Source organism: Protopterus annectens, chromosome 11.part0, assembly GCF_019279795.1.
Source record: "Protopterus annectens isolate FY-2018-M chromosome 11.part0, PAN1.0, whole genome shotgun sequence".
NCBI lineage: Eukaryota > Metazoa > Chordata > Ceratodontiformes > Protopteridae > Protopterus > Protopterus annectens.
The window spans coordinates 987,278,261-987,301,975 of record NC_056745.1 but is presented as its reverse complement, the minus strand read 5'-3'; the positions used below and the strand labels follow the sequence as shown (position 1 = coordinate 987,301,975).

The window sequence follows — 23,715 nt, the reverse complement described above, 5'->3', positions numbered from 1 at the left end:
AACAAATAACAAGGAAGAAAAATAAACTGATAAATGTCTGTAAAGAGAATATGTACTAAAAAGGATAATGCATTGTTATGCAACACACAGATTACAGGGAATTATAACATTTTCCTATAAGAAAACCTTCAGTTTACAGAAAAAGACAAGATCAAGAAAATTTTGAAGTAAATAAATTCATAAGATGTGGAAGGAGTGATAAACGGTATGTAGATTCTAAAATTTATTCTCAGATACAACAGATTATAGATATATCTACAAAATGTTATGCAAAACACCCTGGCTCCACAAAAGGAGTGATAAGATGCCATGGTGATATCCAAGTAACCTCTGATACTGGAATCAAATTAGATTTCATTGAAAAAGATTTATGTAAACTAGATCAAAAGAAAGCAGAAGTAGGAGACGGAATTAGTAACAATGACCTGAGAACACTTCAGCAAGCACTAATAGTACCATTATATCCATTATTTACTAGGTCATATAAATACGGGGAGATTCTTCAAGATTGAAGACATGCATCTATTAAACCTGTCTTAAAAGGAAGGGGAATAGGACAAACCCAGAGCCATACAGACCCTTAAATCTACTTTTATGTTGTGAAAAAATAATGGAAAAGGTAATATTGGATAAGTTATTGTCAAAATTGGATAGGTTGGGACTTGAAACCATATATCAGCATGCATATGTTGAAAACAGATCTATTACCACCTGTAACATGATGCTATATAACAGTATAATAACAGCTATGAATGAAAAATTGTGCTGGTGATGTAATTTATATAGATTTAATTTCAGCATTTGACAGGGTCGTACACAAAATACTGATCAATAAATTAGAACTAGGTATCGATATGGATAGCTGTATGGCTTACAAACAGGACATGGCAAGTATAATACAGCAATTGGACAGGTGAAATTCTTGGTTTTAGTCAGGGCTCTGTCCTAGGCCCTTACTTGTTTAGATTTTATCTTTCAGACCTAACGTTTTCATTGAGGTGTTTTACAGATTTTATACTGATGACCTGAGACTGGATAAACTGATTACATGTGCTAAAGATAAGTCATGTCTGCAAAAGAACTTGACTAAATTGACCAATTGGGCACAAAAAAATAATATGCTGATAAATACATAAAAAACTAAGCATATGAGATTTGGGAGATCTAAACTGAAAGGTGAATATTTAATACAGGACACAGTGACTGAAACTGTACATTCATTTAAGGACCTGGCAATAAGGGCCGATCCAGCTTTGTGTTTTTCCAATCACACCAACCAATTGGTCAATGAAAGTTATAGAGCTATAAGTTATATAAAACGATTTACAAAGTCTAGGAAATCAGAAATTATTAAATCATTGTTATTTACATTAGACCCAAACCTGAGTATGGAATAACAATATGGAAACCTTATAAGAAAACAAGAAGCATGAGTAAACTGGAAAGAGGAGAGTGGAAATATACCAATGGCATATATGGATGTGAAAATTTAAGTTATTATGAAAGACTAAAATATCTTAACTTGTACAGTGTCTCTTACAAATATTTAAGAGGAGGTCTTATTCAGGTATATAGGGCATTTAGAGACAAATATCTCTGGGAATGTTTGGGGTTATCTAAAAGTAGTAGAGAATCGTCAGACAGCCTATCTAGAAGATTCTGTAGGAATGAGAAGTGTACTAATTGGTTCTCTGAGAGAGCAGCTGATGCATGGAACATACTATCAAATTACATTAAAGCAAGTACTAGTTTAAATATTTTTAAGAACAGCCTGGACATTTATTATAAGAACAAGTGTTTTGGTATATTGGCAGTCCAGACAGGCATTAATGCCTGTGCTTGAAATATTTGAATGTATGGATGTTGCCCTGTTACAACAGTGATCTTGTTGATATTTTATATTTTACTTTTTGTTTTTGCTTTTAATGTACGTCTAAAGTGAGTTTCACATTTTGCTGTTATTTAACTGGAATCACATTTAGTTTTTTATAGATTAGTGACTTGTACTGTCAGATTTTGAACAATATGGTATTGAAGTGACTTGTCCTGTTTTGCAGTCAGCAAAATCTGTTACATGCTGTGATGATAGGCAGAAAACCTCATGTTTATACCTACTGCAGATGTAGACTATAATTCACTATTTCCACTGTATTAAACTATGCTGCATTGCTTTAACAGCCATTGCACTTACCACCATTTCCAGCCTTTCGGAGTGGTGCTACCTCCAGGTGTTTGATTCCAGACTGCTCTAGTAGGTTGACTTCCACAAATAATTTGCCAACTAGTTGCTGTGGTCGGACACTGACAACATATTCATAGAATCCTAAACGTCTTTGCAGTAGTTCCTCATATGTTAAAAGGAATATGGCTTTGTCCTTGCCAGGAAGCTTTGTGGCAACTCTGAATATGTCCATGTCACTTTCTCTGTAAGGAAGCAAAACATTACTTATTGAAGAAACCTGACTTAATTTTGCAATAAGTAAAAGGCATACCATCTACAGTGTTTCAGTTTCTACAGTTGCAGTATTTTCTTAGGGAACCTTAAAATTAGGGGAAATGATATGCAGTACTATAGGAAAAGAAAAATATGGTTTTAGTGAAAAATAGAAAAACTGCTAGTAGCTAATTCAGTAACTCAAAAGTAATACAAAATAAGCACATAATTATGTTTTAAATAATAATTACAACTTTTCTAACAATATTTATAAATTCTAACTGTACAGCAAGGTGGTTTTATTTTTAGCATTATACAATACCCAACATTATAATTTAATATTTGAAACAGTGAGCAAGACACAGAGATAATGTACTGTGTAGGGTAAGTACATGGAAATGCGTGGAAAAAGCCATCTCTAAATCAAGATACAGATGCATAGTACGGCTGCAGAAATTGTATGTTGCTGTGCTCCAAAAAGTCAGCTGATATACAATAAGTCCACAAAAGAGCTGTACAGGAAAATAGTGCTGACACAGTATTGAGGCAGCTACATTGTTCACCACAGTTGTGTGCTCACACTGCAATATATCACAATTACGGAGGTTTATTAGTAGGAGTTAGCTCAGTGCACTTCCAAGAGAGAAGAGTTTGTGATCCTGTTGGCAATAAACAGCAGAAATAGCCCACTATTTATTTGAACCACTCCCCCAACATACACAAGCACAGGCCACAAATCAACCACAGGCATACCTCTCAACTGTACAGATTTTCACAGAAGATCCAGATTTTTGCCTTATATTTTTGGTCCGTTTTTCATAAAATTATGTTTTTTGGCAAATTAGTGGCAAATCATTAAAGACTGAAATTAGAAAATAATGACAGGCATCTGAGATCCAGACTACATATTCTTCAGAAAAATCATATTAATGCAAAACCTGTTATTCCATCAACTTTCTAAGTTTGTAAGAGCAATATTTAAAATGTGTCCCTATTTTGGGCCTTTGTCCCACTTTTATTTATAGCTTTTTCCAGATTTCTTGCTCTAAGAGATTGAGAGGTATGACCACAAGTTGCTGTCATATCCCCATACAGAAATAGTGTTGCTGCTGTAACACATCAGCCAATAAATGCTACAGTGACAGCACAGCCCAATAGGAACCTGTGACATAACTGGACTCATTAATATGAGGTCATTCATAAAGCCTAAACGAGGGCATAAATGAATAATAGTAACACAGTTAAGCAAGAAACTTCCTGATCTGCACTTTCCATGCCTGTGTGCTAATCTAGGCCTAGCAGCCTATAGAGTGTAATACTACCTCCAGATAACAGAAAAGCTTTTGATGAGTATATGATAGAATATAGAAAAGGACAACGTAGGAAAATAATGCTTCATATAGAAGGTACTATAAAATCATTTTTGTATACAATTAGCAAGCTTTTTGTAGATACATTTCCTAGAACAGGTTTGGACAATAGAAGATCAAATTTGAAATGTGTATACAAGTTAATGGAAAATAGTCACCCTATAATAAATAAATATGTTAATGGAAAATAGTCACCCTGCAATAAATAAAGACTGGGTACTGGAAGCTATGAATAGAATAAGATAAGATACATCACTTAGACTAGATAAATTCAATATTGTGAAATATTAGAGAGTCTATCATTAACCCTCTAACCTCCCATTTTCAACAATCCTTGGAAACTAGATATGTACCACAGCAATAGAAAACTGTAAGTGTAATTCATCTACATAAAGGCAGGACACTTCAACAGGTCAAAAACTTAAGACTCATAAGTCTAGTGAGTATCACTGAAAAATATTATGAAAGAGTACTGTTAAAAAGTCTTCAGTAGTCTGTCAAAAATAAGTCTGTGGACATTTACTAGCATGGATTTCTGCGCGGTCATTCACGTATTACTTGTTTTGATTCCAAAGTGGTGTGGGCATTGGATAACAATGTTAACAGCTGATGTGATATTTGTTTAACCTTCTCAAAGCTTTTGATTCTATCCCTCACTATGCTATGCTTAACAAATCAAAAGAATAGAACATTAAAGCTTACACAGTTAGATCGATTTACCAGCTAAAAAAAATGAGCAGTTAAGGTGTGATTGGAGAGGAATCTAAGGAATATGACAGGAAAAGAGTGGTATCTTAATGTTCTGTCGTGGGCCATTCCTGTTTATGGATTCATGTTATCCTTCCCAGTGATAAGTGGACACTGGATGGCAAAGCTTGTGGATGATGAGAAAGTTGATGGGGTGGTTACCTCAATCAAGGCCAAACTGACATCACAGGCCTCGTTAAGGCTTGTACTCTAACATTTTTTATCAGACAAGACCTGACAACTTGATTTCTGTACCAACTTACATCCACAACCCCCCCCTATTTTTAGTACAATTTCAGTGGTACACAAACCATAAAACACCTTGCTGATTTTTAATTTTTCTCTGTACCATTAATTGTAGCACTTCTTTAGAATGGAGGAGTTTGTGCGTGTTTCAGTTTTCTAAACTCCCACCTTGGCACTTTGAGAGCTATTCCCAAATCCATCTAATTAACTGGTTCTGGTGGATCCACTATAAGTTGAAGCTCAGCCCACCAAGTGTTTTCTTCACTCCAAAAGGATAAAGAACTGCCTCTCTGAAACAGCAAACCACACAAAGAAAGTTATGTTTTTTTGCATGGGGTAAGTCCTCCTGCACCACCACACCTTCTTTTCTTAACTATGTTAACAGCAAAACTATGGGGAAAACTGAATCACCCAACAAGAATAAACACCCATATCTGTGACCTCAAGTTAATCACCTAGTACAAAACACTGTTAGGCAAAGGTAACTTTAGAGAAATGGAATCAGGAAGATAATGGTCACAGGTTTATAGTCAGTTGCGCATATCACCCAAGCTATTTTCTTCCAGTATAGCAGCTAAAGTTTTTATTTGCACATACTAGTTTTGCTTGAAACACACACAGACAAGATCCTACTGCTTGCATCTTTTATTTATTTATTTATTTATTTAAATTTGTTGACCGGGAGTGTCCGACTGGATGTAGGTCCATTTTCAGCGGAGGCCCGGGGAGAAAAGCTCCACAGTTAAAATAAACAGACAGTAGTTACATTGGATTACATAGCGATTAACAATTTAACATAGCAATTACTTACAACATATTTACAGATGAAGAACATATTACATCAGTAGACAACTAGAATCTTTATCTGCGAAGTACATAACAGACATTAACAAATGTTACAATGAGAAGTTCCTGCTGTATAATAAGTACTAGGCTTATGAGCATCTGAGCTTGCTATAATCAAGGTAGTTAGTGGAGTGGAAAGAAAGGTAGTGATTGGATGGGGTGGATGATATTAGAGTGGGAGTTGCAAGGGTATAGCCAGCATGCTTTTAGGTGCGCTTTTAGTAAAGTTTTGAAGTGGGTGCATGATGGTATGGAGGTAATTGTGGGTGGAAGGGAGTTCCATAATTTGGCTATGGTGCAAGAGAATAGTGCTTCACCAGCAGAGTTATTGGTTTTAGTGATCTGCAAGTGATTTTTCTTGCTGGATCTTAGTGGTCTGGAGGTGCGATAGGGTTGGAGTAGATTCTGGAGGGATGGGACATTTAGTGGATGGTTTACTAGTTTGTGGGCGAGTGAGAGTTGATACCACTGAAGGAGGTGAGGGAGTTCAAGCCAGCCGAGTTCAGCAAGTGAGAGACAGTGGTGACTATGGTAGGATGCCCCTGTGGCGAATTTGGCGATTTTGTTGTAGCAGGTCTCTAGCTTGTTTAGATCGCATTACCTTAGGTTGGTATATATTGGACAGGCATAAAGTAGGGTGGAGATAAGGTGGGAATTTGCTATTGAAATTGTTGCTGCTTTGGTGAGAAATTGCTTATTTCTGTATAACGCTCCTATTTTTTTGTGGACTTTTTTTATGGTCATGGATATGTGAATGTCAGATTTTAGTTTATTGTCTATTTCCACTCCTAGCAATTTGGTGTGTTCAGTTGGGTATATAGTGGTGTTGTCTTTTGCTGTGATGTTAAAGTGAGAGTTGTTTTGAGTATGTTTGGTGGGTTGGAAGATGAGTAGTTTAGTTTTGTTTGGGTTGAGTATTAATTGGGCATCGGATAACCAAGTTTCAACAGAGGAAAAGGATTCCTGTGTGACTTTTTGCAGTTTTGGTAGGGACTGGGCTGAGCAGATGGTGGTTGAGTCATCTGCGTATTGTATGAGCGTGCCATGTTTGGTGGCAGAGGCTAGATTATTGGTATAAACAGAGAAGAGTAGGGGTCCAAGGATGGATCCTTGGGGAACCCCTATGGAGACAGGTAGTTGGGGAGATATGTCATTCTGCCATACAACGGATTGTTGGCGGTCAGACAGGTAACTCTGAAACCAGTTGGTGACTGATTGTGAGAAGGATAGGTTATTGAGGACAGAGATATGTTGTTTGTGTGGGACCATGTCAAATGCTTTAGATAGGTCTAGGAAAGTAGCAGAGGAGAGATAGCCATTGTTTTTATGCTGAAGGATAGTGTTAGTAAAGGAGAGTAAGGCAGTGGTGGTGCTATGGTTTGGTCCAAAAAACATGCTGAGGACTGGAAAGGAAGTTGTTAGTAAGGTTGTTTTCTCTCTACATTGGCTAATAATGCAGACTCTTGGTGAATTAGTATGACAGGTTTTATACTGCCTGTCATTCCTCACTTTTTCTCCAAGATGCACCACCCTCAGGCTCGGAATAATGAACTTTGAGGGTGGTTGGACACAGGGGTACTTGTCTCTTACAAAAAAAGGGTTTTAAACTAATGTTATATTTGCTTGTATTGTGCACAAGTTTGAGCAGCTGTGAAATGCATTTTGGAGTACTCAGCCTTGAGCTACATAAGTGAATGCTGCTAAGGTGCTATGTTGTAGGTTGTAGTTTTTTTGTGAATCAAGGACTCATAATGGAAAAAAAATGGATGAACAGTTAGATTTTAGAAACTTGTAGTGTAACGCCAATTAATTTTTATCTGAACTTTACCTGAGTAATTTTATCTGAATTCATGTCAGTGTATTGGCAACCATTTCCCTGACTGCAAGTAGATTCAAAAATTTTTCTGAAATGCTTTCTGCCATCTCAAGACCCTGAAATCCGTGGGGCAACTCTACCATCACGGAAAGGCATTTAGGCACAATTTCTGTGATATATAGGCAGTCAAAGAAACAACCATTGCTAGACTAACTGCATTCCATTGTATCCTATTGTATTGTTTTGTTTTCCACTGCAGTTAATACTGGTCATCAATCTCTGTCAAAGCTGTTGTTTTGCAGGCAACCAGTAGCTATTCTTACATCAGCCCATCCATCTTTGTCTAATAACAGATCTTTCTGGAGTATTAATGGGGAGAGAGGTTACAGTTCTTCAACTGTCCTCAGTAATAATCGACATTAACCACATAACCAGCATAAATACAAGCATGTATATCTTAAAAGACTCAGGCTGCAACAGTTTTTGTGGACAATTAAAACTTTAGATCAAATAACAGTCTAAGCACTGGAGGAGACAGAGAATTTGTTTTTTGGGGGGGGGGTTGAACAGCCAATACTATTCCACCCATCATGAAGGAAGGTCTGTTGCTTTTCCCAACATCTGGCACACCTGTTCAGGTTGTAGCTGACATGTGAAGCAGTACATACGTTCTGAGACCAGTACTGTAGGCCATGTACAGTAGTAGCCACAACAAATGGGGGCCAAGGACTTAATATCTAACAGCCCACCTCAGTGTCAGAATGGAAGGTAGTTTTGTAGTCTGCAGACAGATAGGGTCCATTCTTGAGTAGAGATGGCCCTGGTTTGGGTCCTGCCTTCAGTCCTGCCAGAGTGAAGATGCTGCTGGACTTAAATCAGAGAATATAGAACAAGCAGCTGTGAGGCACAGGGCCCAAACTGTCTTCATGACTCCCTGGAATATCTGGAAGTGTTTTTTTATAAATCCTTCTCACTCATGCCTGTTAACCGTCAGCTACCGAGTCACTCAGAGGATGGCACCTCTGAGTGACTCGGTAGCTGACGGTTAGCAGGCATGAGTGAGAAGGATTTATAAAAAACACTTCCAGATATTTCTGATCAAAAGTAAAGCATATAAACAACTTGCTAAATTAATATGTTAAGCACTCCAGCAACAATATTTATATACTGTATTAAATGGTAATCCAATTTATTTTTTCCCACTGTGCATTTTGGAATTTTTCTTGAGCAACCAATCCATTATTTTTTTTACCACAACATTGTTAACTATACATTTCTTCCTAAATTGATAAAACCATACTAAAGAAGTGCACCTTCACTGTTTTATGTGTTACTTTATTTGACTTGTTTTGTTTACTGGTAAAGTCCATCTGGTATGCGTAGACACAGTATACAGGCAGAAAAAATGCATGCCTGTACATAATGACACAGAACAACATAACTACAGATTATGCTGGTTAGATCTGTCAGTGTTCACTGAGTTAAAGAATACGCAGGATGCATAGAACTCTGAAATGCAATATCAAGTTAAATGTTTTTGATGAGTGATTTACATGAAACATTTTGTAAACGATTTGGTGCAAGAAGGTAGCAGAAGCAAGTTTCTGTTCACAGATGAAATATGTACACATTTACAGAAATATACAATGATTAGGTGTGACAGCCTGGAAAACATATGGCAGATAGTAAGGTGCATTTAGGACATCTGGCTTGTAGGAAGGTATGAACTGATGGGTAATTTGCAGTTTACAAGACTCCGCAATAGGTAAATAATTTTATGTAGCTTATGGAATACAGGAAGTGGGAATTGTGGAGGAAAGTGCCTGCAGTGAGGTGAGTGTAACGGGTTTTTGCACTATAGTTGTTTTAGTTAATTAATTCTGCATGACCGGGCTGGTAACGTGCTAAGGTAGTGTCTCAAAAGTTGTTTAACTTGAGATGGGTTGGCACATGTCTGGATTAATGGTCAAGTTCCATGATTTTATCTGTGTAGAAGGAGAAGAGGGCATCAGCAAAATGATATGCAATGCTTGTAATTTGTCAATGCAGAAACAAGGAGGATGGCAGAGGCCCTGTAAATGAAGTTTGGTACCAAACCGATTTGTCCAGGGACATCTTCAGGTGGGGGCTAGGTAGAAATAGTAATGGGATTAAGAGGTTAGGGGAAGAAAGCTATTTGGGGAGGATGAAAAGGTCAAATGGGAAAGTAGGATGATTGGGAGAAAATGAGGTAGGTGTAGGGAGGGGCTTAATGTGTTTTATGTAAGTGTAACTTGATCTGTCAAGTAAAGTAAAATTAAAGGAATGTTCGGAAGAAGAGGATCAGAATCCTGAGCCTGCATCCAGGAACAAAATCTTTTCCATTTTCCTGCATAAGATTTCCTAGTGCTAGGACGTCTGGCTTCTAAAATGACATCCATAACCTGCTTGGGTAGGTAATTAAAACGCCTACCGAAGTAGTGTAAAGCAAAATTGTACCTTCGTTTAATTGTACGTTGATTGAATCTAGCACAAAATCGACAACTAGCTACATCGTGGTCAGGGCCTAAGCAAGGAATACAGTAAGAATGAAAATCCTTATGAGGTATTTGCTTCCCACATGACATACAATTATTAACTTTTTCTGACATCGGACTGGAGCAAGAAAAAGTTTCCCCAATGGGGTACTTAGCTTTGAGTGGAGAAGAAAGTCTTCGGACTGAAGTTTTTCAGAAAAAATCGTCAGGAGTCAGCCGACCGGTACTAGTGAACTGCTATCACCGCACGGCAAGAAAGACTGGAGAAGATGGTGTCGGCTGTCAGCTTTGTACTCCTGGCACTCTGACGTCAGGGAGCATGGTTGAACAGCCGACGCCGGACCCAGACTTTGGGATTCTGGCAGACCGAGGACTGCCTGCCGGCAGGGGAGAACCCTACAGTCATGACTGCAACAGTGAAACACGATGAACATTCCTTGATAATGAGATGTGCCACATAGAAGGACTTTCTGACCACAGTGCCAATGTGGTGGTGGAAGGAGAGGTTGCTGTCAACCTGCATCCCCAGATCTCTTATAACACCTTCAGTGTTCAGTGGGCTCCCATCGATATGGTAATTAGTGGGAACTGAGTTTTTACCAAAGGGGACGATGGTGCATTTTTTGGCATTAAGCTTAAGGCCATGGTTTCAACACCGGTCATTGGTCTCAGTGAGGCTCTTCTGTAGGATGTCTGCATCACTTTGGGAGTTAATAATAGCTCACAGCTTGCAGTTGTCTGTGAACTTGGTCAGCCAGAGTCCCTTTGTGTTGGCCTAGACTTCTGAGAAGTAGACGCAGCACAGGAGAGGACCCAGGACCAATCCCTGTGGGACTCCACTCATGACTGGTCGGCAGTCCGACTTAGAGTCCGCTACTTTCACACTGTGTGTTCTATCTGTGAGCCAATTTGCAACCCATCTAGTGATATAGGGGTTGATGCCTAGTTTGGTGAGTTTATCAATAATTCCTGAGTGAGGAATGGTATCAAAGGCCTTGGCCAGATTGAGGTAGGCTATCTGAACTGCCTTCCCTTTATCCACAGCCCTGATCACTGACTCAAAGAAGTCAACCAGGTTGAGCAGGCATGATCTTCCTTTCATAAAGCCAAATTGCATGGGGTCTAGAGTTTTGAGATTTCCTATATCTTTGTTAATTAGGTCCATGATGATGTGCTCCATAGCTTTACATATCAGACTCATCAGGCTAATGGGGCAATAATTCCCAGGGTCTGTAGTTGCTCCCCCTTTATGGAGAGGGATGACTGTGACAGTGTGCCATTTGGTAGGGACAAAACCTGAAGTGAGGCTGTGACTGAACAGGGCACAGAGATGTGGTGCCAGTTCACTTTGTAGTTCATGTAGAACACAGCCAGGGATATCATCAGGTCCCATGGAAGCTGTATTCTTGGCCTTGGACAATGCAGTTTTAACCTGTGCTGTAGTAATGCTGGGTGCCTGGTACTCTTCCGGTATTGTGATTGGTCCTTTAGGGGTGGAGAGAGGGGTAAAGTTGGCACTGAATCTGTCAGCCAGTATGTTGGCAATATCTGTTGTCTCAGTATATGAGGTACCATTGTGCAGTAACTCAGAACAAATCTGGGTATTGCCGTGGAGGTTCTTGATATAGCTATAGAAGGTTTGTGATTGTTTTTAGTGTCTACTGCAATTCTTCCTTCATAGCCGGCTTTAGAGGATTTGATGAGGGATCTCAACTTTTTGTTGAGGCTAATAAGGGTGTCACCTTTTTCTGCAACAGTTTCTTCCTTCTGTTGTAGACTTTATTAATGGCAGGGGACTACCAGATTGGCTTTCTTTTTTTGGAGGAGAGCGTCTTGGTTCTGTTGGGTATGGCTAGTTCCAGGTATTTATTTACATGTTCATACAGTGCATTGGTGTATGATTCAGCAGCCATGCAGCTATTTTACATTGGCATGGGTGCCATGAAGTTAGCCACCTCTGTTTTTAGGAGTCCAAAGTCAGATTTGCAGAGGTTTTTAAAGGTGGTTGCCTTTGTGGTGGGTGTGGGTGAGATGTGGATTTCCATGGTGATTAGTTTATGGTCGGATCTGACCAGGGAGGGATTGACTATTGGTGTAGAGCAATGGCCACCCATGTTAGTAATAACCAGGTCAAGGATGTTGCTTCCTCTAGTGGGGCTCAGAATAAGCTGGTCCAGGGTATTGGAATTGATGAATTCCAGGAAGCGTTGGGCCAGTGTATTGGTGTTTGAGTAGTTTTCTCAGTTGATGGAGGGGTAGTTGAAGTCTCCTAGTAAGACAGTGTAGGGTTGGACCTTGATAGATTCCAGGATACTTAGGAATGTGTAGTGAGAGTCTAGGGACATGGTTGGGGAGCTATAGTAGGCTATAACCTGGATCCCCATCTTACCCAATGTTAGTTGTGACTAAAGTATCTCAGATGCGTTATGCTGGGCTACTACTCTGGAGCTGTGCATATCCTTTATGAATATGGAGACACCACTGCCTTTGGAGCTTCGGTCCATGTTTTGGGGAAGAAAGGCAAAAAATGAGTTACAGCGTGGTAGCAGAGGGGGGCCACTTTAAACCAGGTCTCCATTACAGCACAAATGTCAATGTTCTCCATTTTGAGGAGACTTCTAGCATTGAGCAGCATGACCCTCAGATTGCATTTATTTATAGCTGTTACAGTAGTAATTTGGTCTTTGGAACACTGCCTAAAAAAAGCACTATAGGGGTGGCAAGAGCCTTAGCCAGGACCCGGAAACCCATGGGTGACAGATGCAGGTCATCTCTGGCAAAGCATCAAGGTCTGGCAATCATGTCATCCCAAGCAGACAGATACTAGATCCCCTTAGAATGACATGAGAAACTTAGCCAATTGTTGAAGTCAATCCTTTTTTTGTTTGTAACATTCTGGGTGATGGTAGGATACTGCTCAGGGCTAGTGTCATACCTGCCTGGGCCACATAATCCGAGAGCTCCACCATATCTCTTTTCATGTAGTCCAGGAAGGTGCATCTCAGGTCATTCATACCCATATGGACAATGACAGAGTCATACTTGTACTTGTGGAGTGACCTGAGTGTGTGTGTTATGTGTCGGATTCTGGCACCTGATAGAGAGCTGAATGTTACCTTCTTATTCAACCTAGTGAGTGGGACATCTATGTGCCTCACTATGGAGTCACCTGTGATTAGTGTATTGGGAAGGTGTTTAGCCTTAGGGGCTTAGGTTGAGGGGCACACCGTGGAGGTAAGCTATGTGTCCTTTGGTTTGTGCTGTGTTGTGGTTGTCGAGTGCATTTCTGCCTTGGAGGTCTCTGCTCTTTAGGTAAATTCCTATTGAGAGCCTCCATGAAGGTGGGTGTGTTAAAGTAAGAAGGTAGCCCAAAAACAAATAAACAAGAATAATGGCAGAAGGAGATGACCGCAAAAGGCAATGAAATCCACAGAAATAGCGTATAAAACCTTTAATCACCGCTTTCATCAACTGACTTCCTCAGGGTGTGTTGTTTGTGTTTTTATGTGATACGCAGACTTCTTCAGACAATAGTAAATTGCAAGGGAAAGCTTTTATACTATTCAATAATCTTAATTGACATTTTTATGTGATAGTGGGAGTTCTGGAGGGCTATGTGTTCCATGTGGTATAGTACTGGTGTTGACCTTCTCCTCTTGACCAGCTAGTCCAGTCTTGGCTGGAGAGTGCATAGCTTCAATTTGGTGATATAAGTGCATCTCTCACAAGTCTGAGTGTTGAGAGGTAAGAGAAGAGGGTTCTCTGTGTACATGAGGCAGTTGCTACACTACCTCAGAATGCCCAAGTGCACCAGGTTTATAGGAGAAAGCACAGGGAACTGCCCTTTAATCATGCCAGGAGGGGTGGTCATAATTACTAAGTACTGGAGCTATTTCCGTGAAGAACAATTAGTGCTGATGGCATTTAGGTGTGCTACAATAATTGCTACGAAAACCTGTTGAAGTGCAAAGTGATTACACTATATGAAGTGCAAGAGAGAAAGAACTATCAAGATATAAGGGAAAAACTGAAGAGCAGACTTTCTGGCACCAATAATAGTTTACCTCAGATCGGCGCCACTGCACAGAGCTTAAACAAGCGCAAACCTGCACAAACATGGCTTTTAAACCAGAAAGTTGAAAGGGATGGAAAAACTGTCCAAACAGCCAATAAACTACAATTTCTGGGCCAGAAATCACTCCTCTTGTGGTAGATAGGCTACCTAGTGCTTACCTCTCCCACTGATAAGCTAGAAGGCTTCCCTCCAACTCAGAAGGTCTTGGGGGGCTCAGAAGCTTACAAACAGTCCTGGATACAGCAAAGCTGTATCTGGACTAGACTAGTAAAAAACCAAGACACGAACTAAGAAATTCAAAACCAAAGGATCAGAGTAGTAGGACCAAGGAACGCTGGAGTCAAATATAAGCCGCAAGACAACTTCAAACTTTATTAAAGTAAAGCGCTTTTCATCTGCGTGATACGCAGACTTCTTCAGACAATAGTAAATTGCAAGGGAAAGCTTTTATACTATTCAATAATCTTAATTGACATTCAATCAAATCAATCAAACAATTAAATACATTCCAAGTTAGAAAATACATTTAAAGTTAAAACATGAAATGGGTATGAATGCACTCAAAGATATATCCTAACCCCACTAAGCCTGCCTATTCCTACAGAATAAAATACAATTACAAGTACAAGTATTAAAATACATTAAAAAATATATATTAAAAATATATATTAAAACATTAAACAAGTATAGGACTATACCCAAGTATGAGAAGTAAATAAAATGTAGATTTGTGAATGTGTTAGTGTAAAAATATGTCTTAACAGACGTAGTAGAACTCTTTAAACTGAATATTCAAGTTTTCACTTGAATTATAAGTTCATAATTCGAATTCTTATCTGCTACGTATTTTGGAATAACAAAGTTTAAAAACTGGAAGTGCAAGAACTAAATCAAACACTATCATAAAGGCTCTATCTTAGAAGGCTCCTCAATTTTAATAAACAGCTAATGGAACAACTATCATTTAGACCGGGAAATGCATACGCATTAAGTCTAATCTGCCATCTCAATTCTGATGCTTCTAATAATAAATGTGAAGGGGCCCCTCTCTTGTTTTCAAGTACTTGGTCTATTACTATAAATTTGAAAAAATGATCTTTGAACGTTGATATATGCTTGGCCAGAGCATTCTCTTGCTTCTCTTTATTAATGGCATAAATATGCTCGTAGATCCGCTCACGAAGCCTACGTTCTGTTTTACCCACATAGAACCCTTCACATTTTTGACACTGGGCCAAATAAACAACCATGCGGGTATTCTGGACTAGACTAGTTACAGGAAAGGTGGAAAACAAGTGCAAATAGGGCTTTTAAACCAGAAAGTTGAAAGGGATGGAAAAATTGCCCTAATGGTGCTTACCACTCCCACTGATAAGCGAGAAGGCTTCCCTCCAACACAGAAAGGCTTGGGGGAGGGGGCACAGAAGTTTACAAACAGTCCTGGATACAGCAAATCTGTATCTGGACTAGACTAGTTAAAGAAAAGGCAGGGAACAAGCTTAGAACTTTTTTTATTTCTTTACAGAAAAGCAGATAAAACAGCAGTAAAAAGAATTCAAATGCAGTGCAAGCTAGCACACTTGTGTGCATAGCAATATTAAAGCAAATACAATTTAAATAAAGGCAATTAAATTAAAAAATGACTAAAAACAAATGTAGAAAGCAGTACATTATGAAAAAATCAAGACACTGCAGAACTCTGAAAAGTTAAAGAGTGCCAAAAATATACTTATCAGCTCTATATTTCCAGATTGTTTGAGAAACACACTCAGTCAGAACACAAGGAGATTCTAGCAATGGTAGATTCTAGCAAAGTATTTTTTTCTTCATACAATTTGTGGTTTTCTGGAAAAATATTGAAGACTGAAGTCACTAAATTATACTAAATAATGAAAGGCATTTCATTTTCAGACTTCATATCTTTCAGAAAATACCTGTTATTCTAGCAACTTTTTAAGTGTATAGGAAAATATTTAAAATCTGTTCATAGTTTTTGGGTCTTTGCACACCTCCACCAATTGTTTCAGGCTTTGTACAGACTTCTTGGGCTGAGAAGTTTACAGGTATGATATACAGAAGCAGACCCATCCATACATGATCTATAGATTGCTGTGTATTTAAATAGCTCCTGCAATGTATCAGTAGCTTTACTGAATGATCTGTGAGCACCTGTTTGACTTGACCAGTACCAGACTGGGCTGGTCAGACCCATATGATATATTTTGTTTGTGGTCCGGTCTGAGCATGCTGTTTCTGGACCATGTGCACTTGGGAACAGAGGGACTGTTATAATCATTACGGTCATATCTTGGTATGCTGGTGTTTGTCAACTGTATAGACTTTGTAGAAAGTTTTCTGTCTCATATTTTTGTCCATTTCTCCCAACATTGTGGTTTTTGGGCAATTCCTTAGGAAATCATGAAGGGTTAATTTCAGAAGATAACTGTTAGGCATTGGGGTTTCAGACATAGCTTTCAACTTTCATCCTGAAAATGAGAAACTCCAGTCCTCATAATGTGGAGCAAATGGGCAAAAGGTGGAATACATATTAATGGCTTATTAATAACTTTAACCTGGGAAAGTCATAGGATAGCTAAACTATGCTGTTTTTTAATTTAAAAGAATATCTTAAGACCCCAAATGACATACATTCTTCGTATTGTTGTACACGAGCTTGGAGTCCGGAGTGAGGGAAGTGTGCCTGTGCTGACAGTTGTTGAGTGGGTGGGGGGTGTTTGGAAGAAGTGATCTTACCATACCTTGGTACAGATTTTTGCACCATGTCTAGATTATGAAGTTGGGTAGTTTGGACGCCTGGGTTAGGGAAATGGAGAGCCATCTGTTACACATCATCGTTCTTTGAAGTCAGCCATTTGCTGCATGATATTTGTTTATAGGATGTGAGGAATGCACAGAATGTCCAGGTTTGGCCTCATTTTGGTTCATTTTTCATAAAATTGTAGTTATTTCAAAAAGTACTTGCAAATCATTAAAGCTTGACGTTAGAAATCTCAGGCATTTGAGTTTCAGACTTCCTACTCTTCAGAAAATTCATGCTAATGCAACACCCACACTGAGTATCTATTAACTTTCTAAGTTTGTAAGAGCAATATTTAAAAAAAAGTCCCTATTTTGGGCCTCTGTCCCACTTTATTTATAGCTTTGGCCAGATGTTTTGCTCTAGGAGGTTGAGAGGTATGGCTGGCATGCACTTTTATTGCTGTTTACAGTAAGCAGACATTGCTTCTGCCCAGATGGGGCAGAATGGACAGATTTTATCTCATAATTTAGGCCATTCTTTAAACTTTGGAGGGTTCTCAAATGTTAAGGGGGTCATAGTGATGATATGTTGATATGTTGAGGGCTCTGTGTGTGCTTGCCTCTTGTGGGAATGAATGGTTTAGTGAAGATGGTGGCTTTTCTGTGGCAGTGTGTGTTGCTACTATGTGCACGCTTCCCATCTAATACTCGAGTTTGGTAATGTTATGGGGCATTACATTAGGTAAAGCTTCCTTTTTACACAAATGCCATGGCAGGCTCCGTAATCTGCTATATTGGCAGAAGTATGGACTGGTTTAATTTTTCTTTACCCTGATGATTGTCTTTCCTTCATCTTCAAGATGAGGAACCCTGTCACTTATAATGTGGTACAAATGGGTAAAAGGTGGAACATTTTCTAATGACTCACAAACAACTTTAACTAGGAAGCTCACAGGATGGATAAAATGTGATAATTCTATTTACAGAGTAGGCCTTTTAATGAAATAATGATTAATTTCTGTTTACCACTGATATCATTTAAATTGTTAACATGGAATATTTGGCAGACTTTTTCTATGTGGAACTTCGAGTAACATGAACTTTTATGACCCCAAATGAGGAATGTTCCTTGAGATGAGGTACACTTGAGACTATGGGTATGTTATGAAGGTATTTTACTCTCTGTTTGAGCATGTTAAGTTTCATTGCAGTGTATATGTTGCTGTTACAACTGCTTGTAGACCAAAGCAGCACATGGGAGAAGCTGCTAAGGTAGCACTTTTTAACAGATGAATATGTAGTTTTGTTTAAACTTTTAATTTGGCTTAGAGTGTGAAAACGCAGGGATATTCTTGTAATGCTTACTAACAGAAATGTTCCCAAGACTGTTTGAAGAAATAAGTTAACTTGACCCATATAGTGCTGTATAGGTTTGTATAGAAATCACTAGGTGACCCATGTATTTTGATATTTAAATTATCCCTCATACACAGTCAGTGGCAGCTGGTGACTTCAAATTAAAGGAGGGCTGCAGGAGACAGCTGAATGGGTGTGGCCAACTAGAAAGGGGTGGGGCTATGCTCAAAACCACAACAACTGGAACTTTAATTAAATACGCTGCCCTGGGTGCCAAACAATCATTACGAGAGTCCAATCAAGACAAAATGAAGTGTAGAAGAAAAAAATATTTCAATGCATTGGCTACATGACAGCTTAATATCCAGATGGAAACAGGTTGTGAGGCATGTAAAAATAAATTACTTTTTAAATACATTACTGGAATGCCAGTCAAAAATCAAGTATAAAAAAACAAGCAGCACTCAACTCAAACCACTACTCCTTGCACTGCAGTTCTAATTATAATTTATATTCAGCCTTATAAAATTACCAAGTAACATGCTGAAAGTAGCAATCTCTGTGATACCCTCACTTGTAAAAATATTTCTTATCCAAAAAAGACCTGCTGCCTGACACAAATATCTACTTGTTTCATGGGGAAGACATGATCAAAGTAAAAAATGAACAGCAAACAAGAAACAAGCTCATGATAAATTGCTTAAAGGATTCCTGCACAAGTTATGGACCACGCATGATAAATTGGCATTCTGTTTAGTTTATGGGTAAGCCTGCAAAGATGACTGCAAGTCTCCAACAAAAGATGACTGCAAGTCTCCAATAAATGTAATGAGCTTCTGAAAATCCTGTAATCCTGTCCTTTTATTACAAATACTGTCGTATGCATTTCAATACCCAAGGCTTATACATTATCTAGTTATGTAAATATTCTCTGCATGGCAACAACGAAAAGGCTTTCAATGCGGGTAATTCTTTAACAGTATGCCTATTAAAGCTTACTTGCATCTTACAATCTCCGACAAGCTTACCTGATGCTCATTAAATCATTGCTACTTAAACAGAGCAACAGGGCACTGTGACAGCATGCATTTCCTGAATAATAAGAAGCATAAATCAACAGTATAAAAATCTGACAGAAAACCAGAACATTCTGCAAAATCAAGGACAGATGAAAAGCCACGGTCGTACTTGTGGTCTACCTTGGATGGGGGAATACTCTGCACACTTACACTGCATAACTGCTCCTTGCCTTCCTTGGACACATCTAGAGCCACTACAATGGGGAGTGGGGTGCAACAAGTATGTCATAATTTGAAATGTCTCTGGCTGACAGTGATGGCTCTGACACTCATACCTCTCAACTTCAGAGCAAGAAATCTGGACAAAGCCATACATAGAACTAGAAGTGGGACACAGGCCCAAAAATAAGGACAATTGTTAAATATTGCTTTTATTAACTTAGATAATAGAACAGTAGTAGATCTTGCATTAGTATGAATTTTTTGAAGGGTATGAAATCTGAAACTCAAATGTCTGTCATTATTTTCTAACTTCAATCTTTAATGACTTGCCACTAATTTGCCAGAAAACCACAATTTTATGAAAAACAGACCAAAAATGTGATGCAAAAATATAAAGTTGCCACACAATACAGCTGGGAACCTGTCAAAAAAGGGACACCTTTTTAATATTAACAGTTAACTTGAGCAGCTAACAAAATAAGAGCATCTACATGCACTTCTGAAATAAAAGTTATCTATAACTCTGATCATTACAGTTATATAGAATTGTAAACCCTCCACATTTTCTTCCAAAATTGTCATTTTGAAGAGGGATTATTAGGGGAGAGCAACATTTTGAGCCAAAATTGGGGACAATTGAGAGGTTTGGATATTCCTAATTCTGCAAAGCGATTTGCACGTACCTCTCAACCTCTTAATGCAGGAAATCTGGACAAGGCCAAATATATTGGGGGAACATACAAACACTACTAAAAATTGCTCTTGTATAAACTTAAGACAGTTGATAGAATAACAGGTCTTGCATTAGCATGCATTTTTCTGAAGGTTATGACATCTGAAACTCAATGTCTGTCATTTAGTGACTTCATTCCTAAATGATTTGATATAAAACCACAACTTTTATGAGGAACAAACCAAAAATAAGAAGCAAATATCTATTCATTCTGCAAAAATATGGACAACTGAGAGGTATAGTTCAACAGGGGCTGTCTGAGTTTGCTACACTTCCCCCCCTCACAAAATCATGGTCGAATGGAGCCTCCCCTCTGCAGCCATTCCAATGTCCCATTCCTTGGTTATTTCACCCCATTTACCATAAACACTGTAATGTGCATACTGCTTTACTTCTGCGATGATATGGATTTCATTTGAACGTTTTATTTTATATTTTACAGCATAAACTCTAATAGATATCTGTTAAATAAGCAATGCAGTCTCACAATGAAAATAGACTTAGCATTTAATCTTCTCTGCCCTTGAAACTCACATGCATTGAAACAGCACTGAAACTTACATTTAAAGAAAATACATTTTGCCAGTGGCAGATAAAGATTAACTCTGAGCTGTTTTCAAAATCATAGGCCCCTTGAACATGAAACATACACATGCTCTTTGATACACCTTCCTGACTGCATTACATTATATTCCTTGCACAATACAGTACAGTTGTTAGAGGGCATTTTAAATTTATTGTTTTGAACATTTTTCCAGTAAACAATGAAACAAAATGCATGCACCAATAATGACAAAACTGCCCAGTTCAGAACATTTCCATCATAAAATGTCTACTCAACCTTCTATAGTCCACCAGTATCAGTAAATATGCACAACCTCTGAAGTAGTAAAATCCACATTAAAGAAATCTGTAACTAATAAAGAGGTTGCTGGTAGCAAACAACTTTATATGTCATTGTTTCATCCACAAATAAAGTGCCTGTTGCCTTTGAAGAATAAATTGCCTATGTTGCATGCATTAAAAAAATGATAAGCTAGTAATACCGCAATAGGGAATGGATAGCAAACTGATAACAGGTTCATAATTACTAGATATCTTTGCCAAAAAGGACTGCAGCATCCACCCCCTTTACAACACAGTACAGTATCAGCAATGCATCTACCTACTGTGGGAGTAGAACCCACAGCCTTCTGCATCAAAAGCAAGTAGACTACCTGTTGTGCTATTAACAATGCAAGCAGACTTAGCATAAGCAGCACAAAACTTGTGTTCCCCTGCAGCTCTCAGCTCCTTGTAAAATCTACTCGACACTCAGCTGTATCTCTGAAGTTTGCAGCACAAGATATCTGGAAAAAGCCAAAATTTATTGGGGGGGGGGGACGACAAAAGGCCAAAAAACGGGACACATTTTAAACATTGCTTGTATAATATTGAAAAGTTGCTAGAATAAAATGCTGTGTTACCACCATACATTTCTCTGCCACGTCGTGAACCCAGGGGACCCTGTGCAAAACAGTCAGTGAAACATACCACTATGCCAAATCAGCTGAAACAGAGGAAGACAAACTTAAATGGCTACTATTTAGTGAATTCAGTTCTCACCATAGCTGTCAACCTCTTAGCAAAAAACACCTAAAAAAAGCCAATAATGTGGGAATACAGCTGACAAACATATTCAGTGAATTCAGTTCTCACCATAGCTCTCAACCTTAGCACAAATACCTGGTTGAGGCCAATAATGGGGGAATACAGTCCCAAAAATATGGGCAAATTTCAAATATCCATGTTATAAACTTAGGCAATTGCTAGAATAAAAGGTTTTGTTTTACCATGTACTTTCTGAAGAATATGAAGTCTGAAATTTAAATACCTGTTATTTTTAAACATTTGTTAACCAGGAAACTAGTCTGTCTTAGAACAAAACAAAGCCACATTTCAGCAGAGCAGGGAGAAACACATCTTTGTAAGGGATGGGAGGACATGCAGACTCCGCACAGAAGGCACCCTAGCCAAGAATCAAACCAGAGAACCTGTAGCTGTCAGGCAACAATTCTACCAGTGCACCACTGCACTACAAACATTTGCAAGGAAATATGAAGATACAGAAACCACAGATTTTTATGAGGAACAGAACAAATATGAGGCAAATATCTGCATTTGTTTACAAATAGTGGTGGGTAGGGAATTCAGGTCCTTGCCACCTGCATCCAAGGTACAGGATTCAAGCCAGGGCATTTCTACCCACCACTATGTGTAAGTAATACACACGCACACACACACACGCACACACATGCACACACACGCACACACACACACACACACACACACACACACACACACACACACACACACACACACACACCTGTAAATGGGTCCGGAAGCAGTAAACCAGGTCCAACTCCATTGTCTCAAAGCAGCACACACACACACACCTGCAAATGGGTCTGGAAGCAGTAAACCAGGTCCAACTCCATTGTCTCGAAGCAGCAAACCCACGCTCGACTTAACGCTTCCCTTTAAGGGCTTTGCACTCAACTTACTTCACTCCTGATTGGTCCTGCCTGCGGCTCAAGCAGTCCAGAGCTCCTCTCTTCTGTGCAGCCATCTACCACATGGCATCTTGGGCATCTCTGGGGCAGAAAATACCTTCTCTGCATCTGGACTGCTGACTTGAGCAGTCAGAGTTCGATAGGATTGCTGGGCATCTGCGGGGCAGTCTGAGTGTGTCTGTGCATGCGCAGCAGTTCCGGTACTCATTAAAAAAGAAAACATTTTTTTTTAAAATATATGTCCATTATATCTCTTCTATCTCCTCTAACTCCTCTTCCCATTTCTACCTCCAACCTGCCCAACCAAACTCTACTTGCTACTGACCACCTTCACTGCACCTGGAACCTGCTTCATACCTGATTGTCTCTGCAACCTCTTCCTATACCGGCTGTAACCCGCTCCATTCGCCCTGCAGGCTCACTCCGCTCCCCTACCCTACCCCCAATTCCCACTCACCCCTAGTGGTCCTAAACTTATACTTCACTAACCACTCCCCTCTTATTCTCACCCTATCACAAACCTCTTCATCATTAGGCCTCTCCCCTATCTCTTTCTTTCCTAATTAGTACTAATTACCTCTCTTTTGAACTACTCCCTCACATTTTCTAATCACTCTCTGTACTACTTCCCAATTCTACCTCCTTTATAACCACTACCTATTTCTTATTTACATAATTCACACCCTGGTCTATCTCCTGAAACACACTCTCATATTTTTTACTTTACCTACCCACACAAACTACTCACAACTCATAACTACTTATTACAATGGCCCCAACACACAAAACTATTTTCACAAACATACTACTCTTTACTACCACGATAGCCTCTCTTACTATACCTTACTCACTCACCTTCTTTGAAAATCTTTCTCTACCTGAACAAAGCCATAACTTCCAACAAACATTTACATCTTCTTTCATCTATTCCCTTAAACATAGTAATATAACCTGTACCTCTAATTATATACTACCAAAAGATCACAGAGCAACCCATGTTACTTAATTCACTTTCAAAAAGAA

At 38.9% G+C, this 23,715-nt stretch overlaps 1 protein-coding gene across 2 annotated transcripts in view; it reads right to left on the bottom strand.

The window, feature by feature from the left end:
- Positions 1 to 23,715, bottom strand: part of ITIH5 (inter-alpha-trypsin inhibitor heavy chain 5) — a 752,947-nt gene that overhangs the window by 585,981 nt on the left and 143,251 nt on the right. For both annotated transcript variants that reach the window (XM_044088360.1, XM_044088361.1), the window contains exon 5: positions 2,192 to 2,424. In XM_044088360.1, coding sequence (XP_043944295.1) covers positions 2,192 to 2,424 — 233 coding nt within the window. The remainder of the gene's footprint in view (positions 1 to 2,191; positions 2,425 to 23,715) is intronic.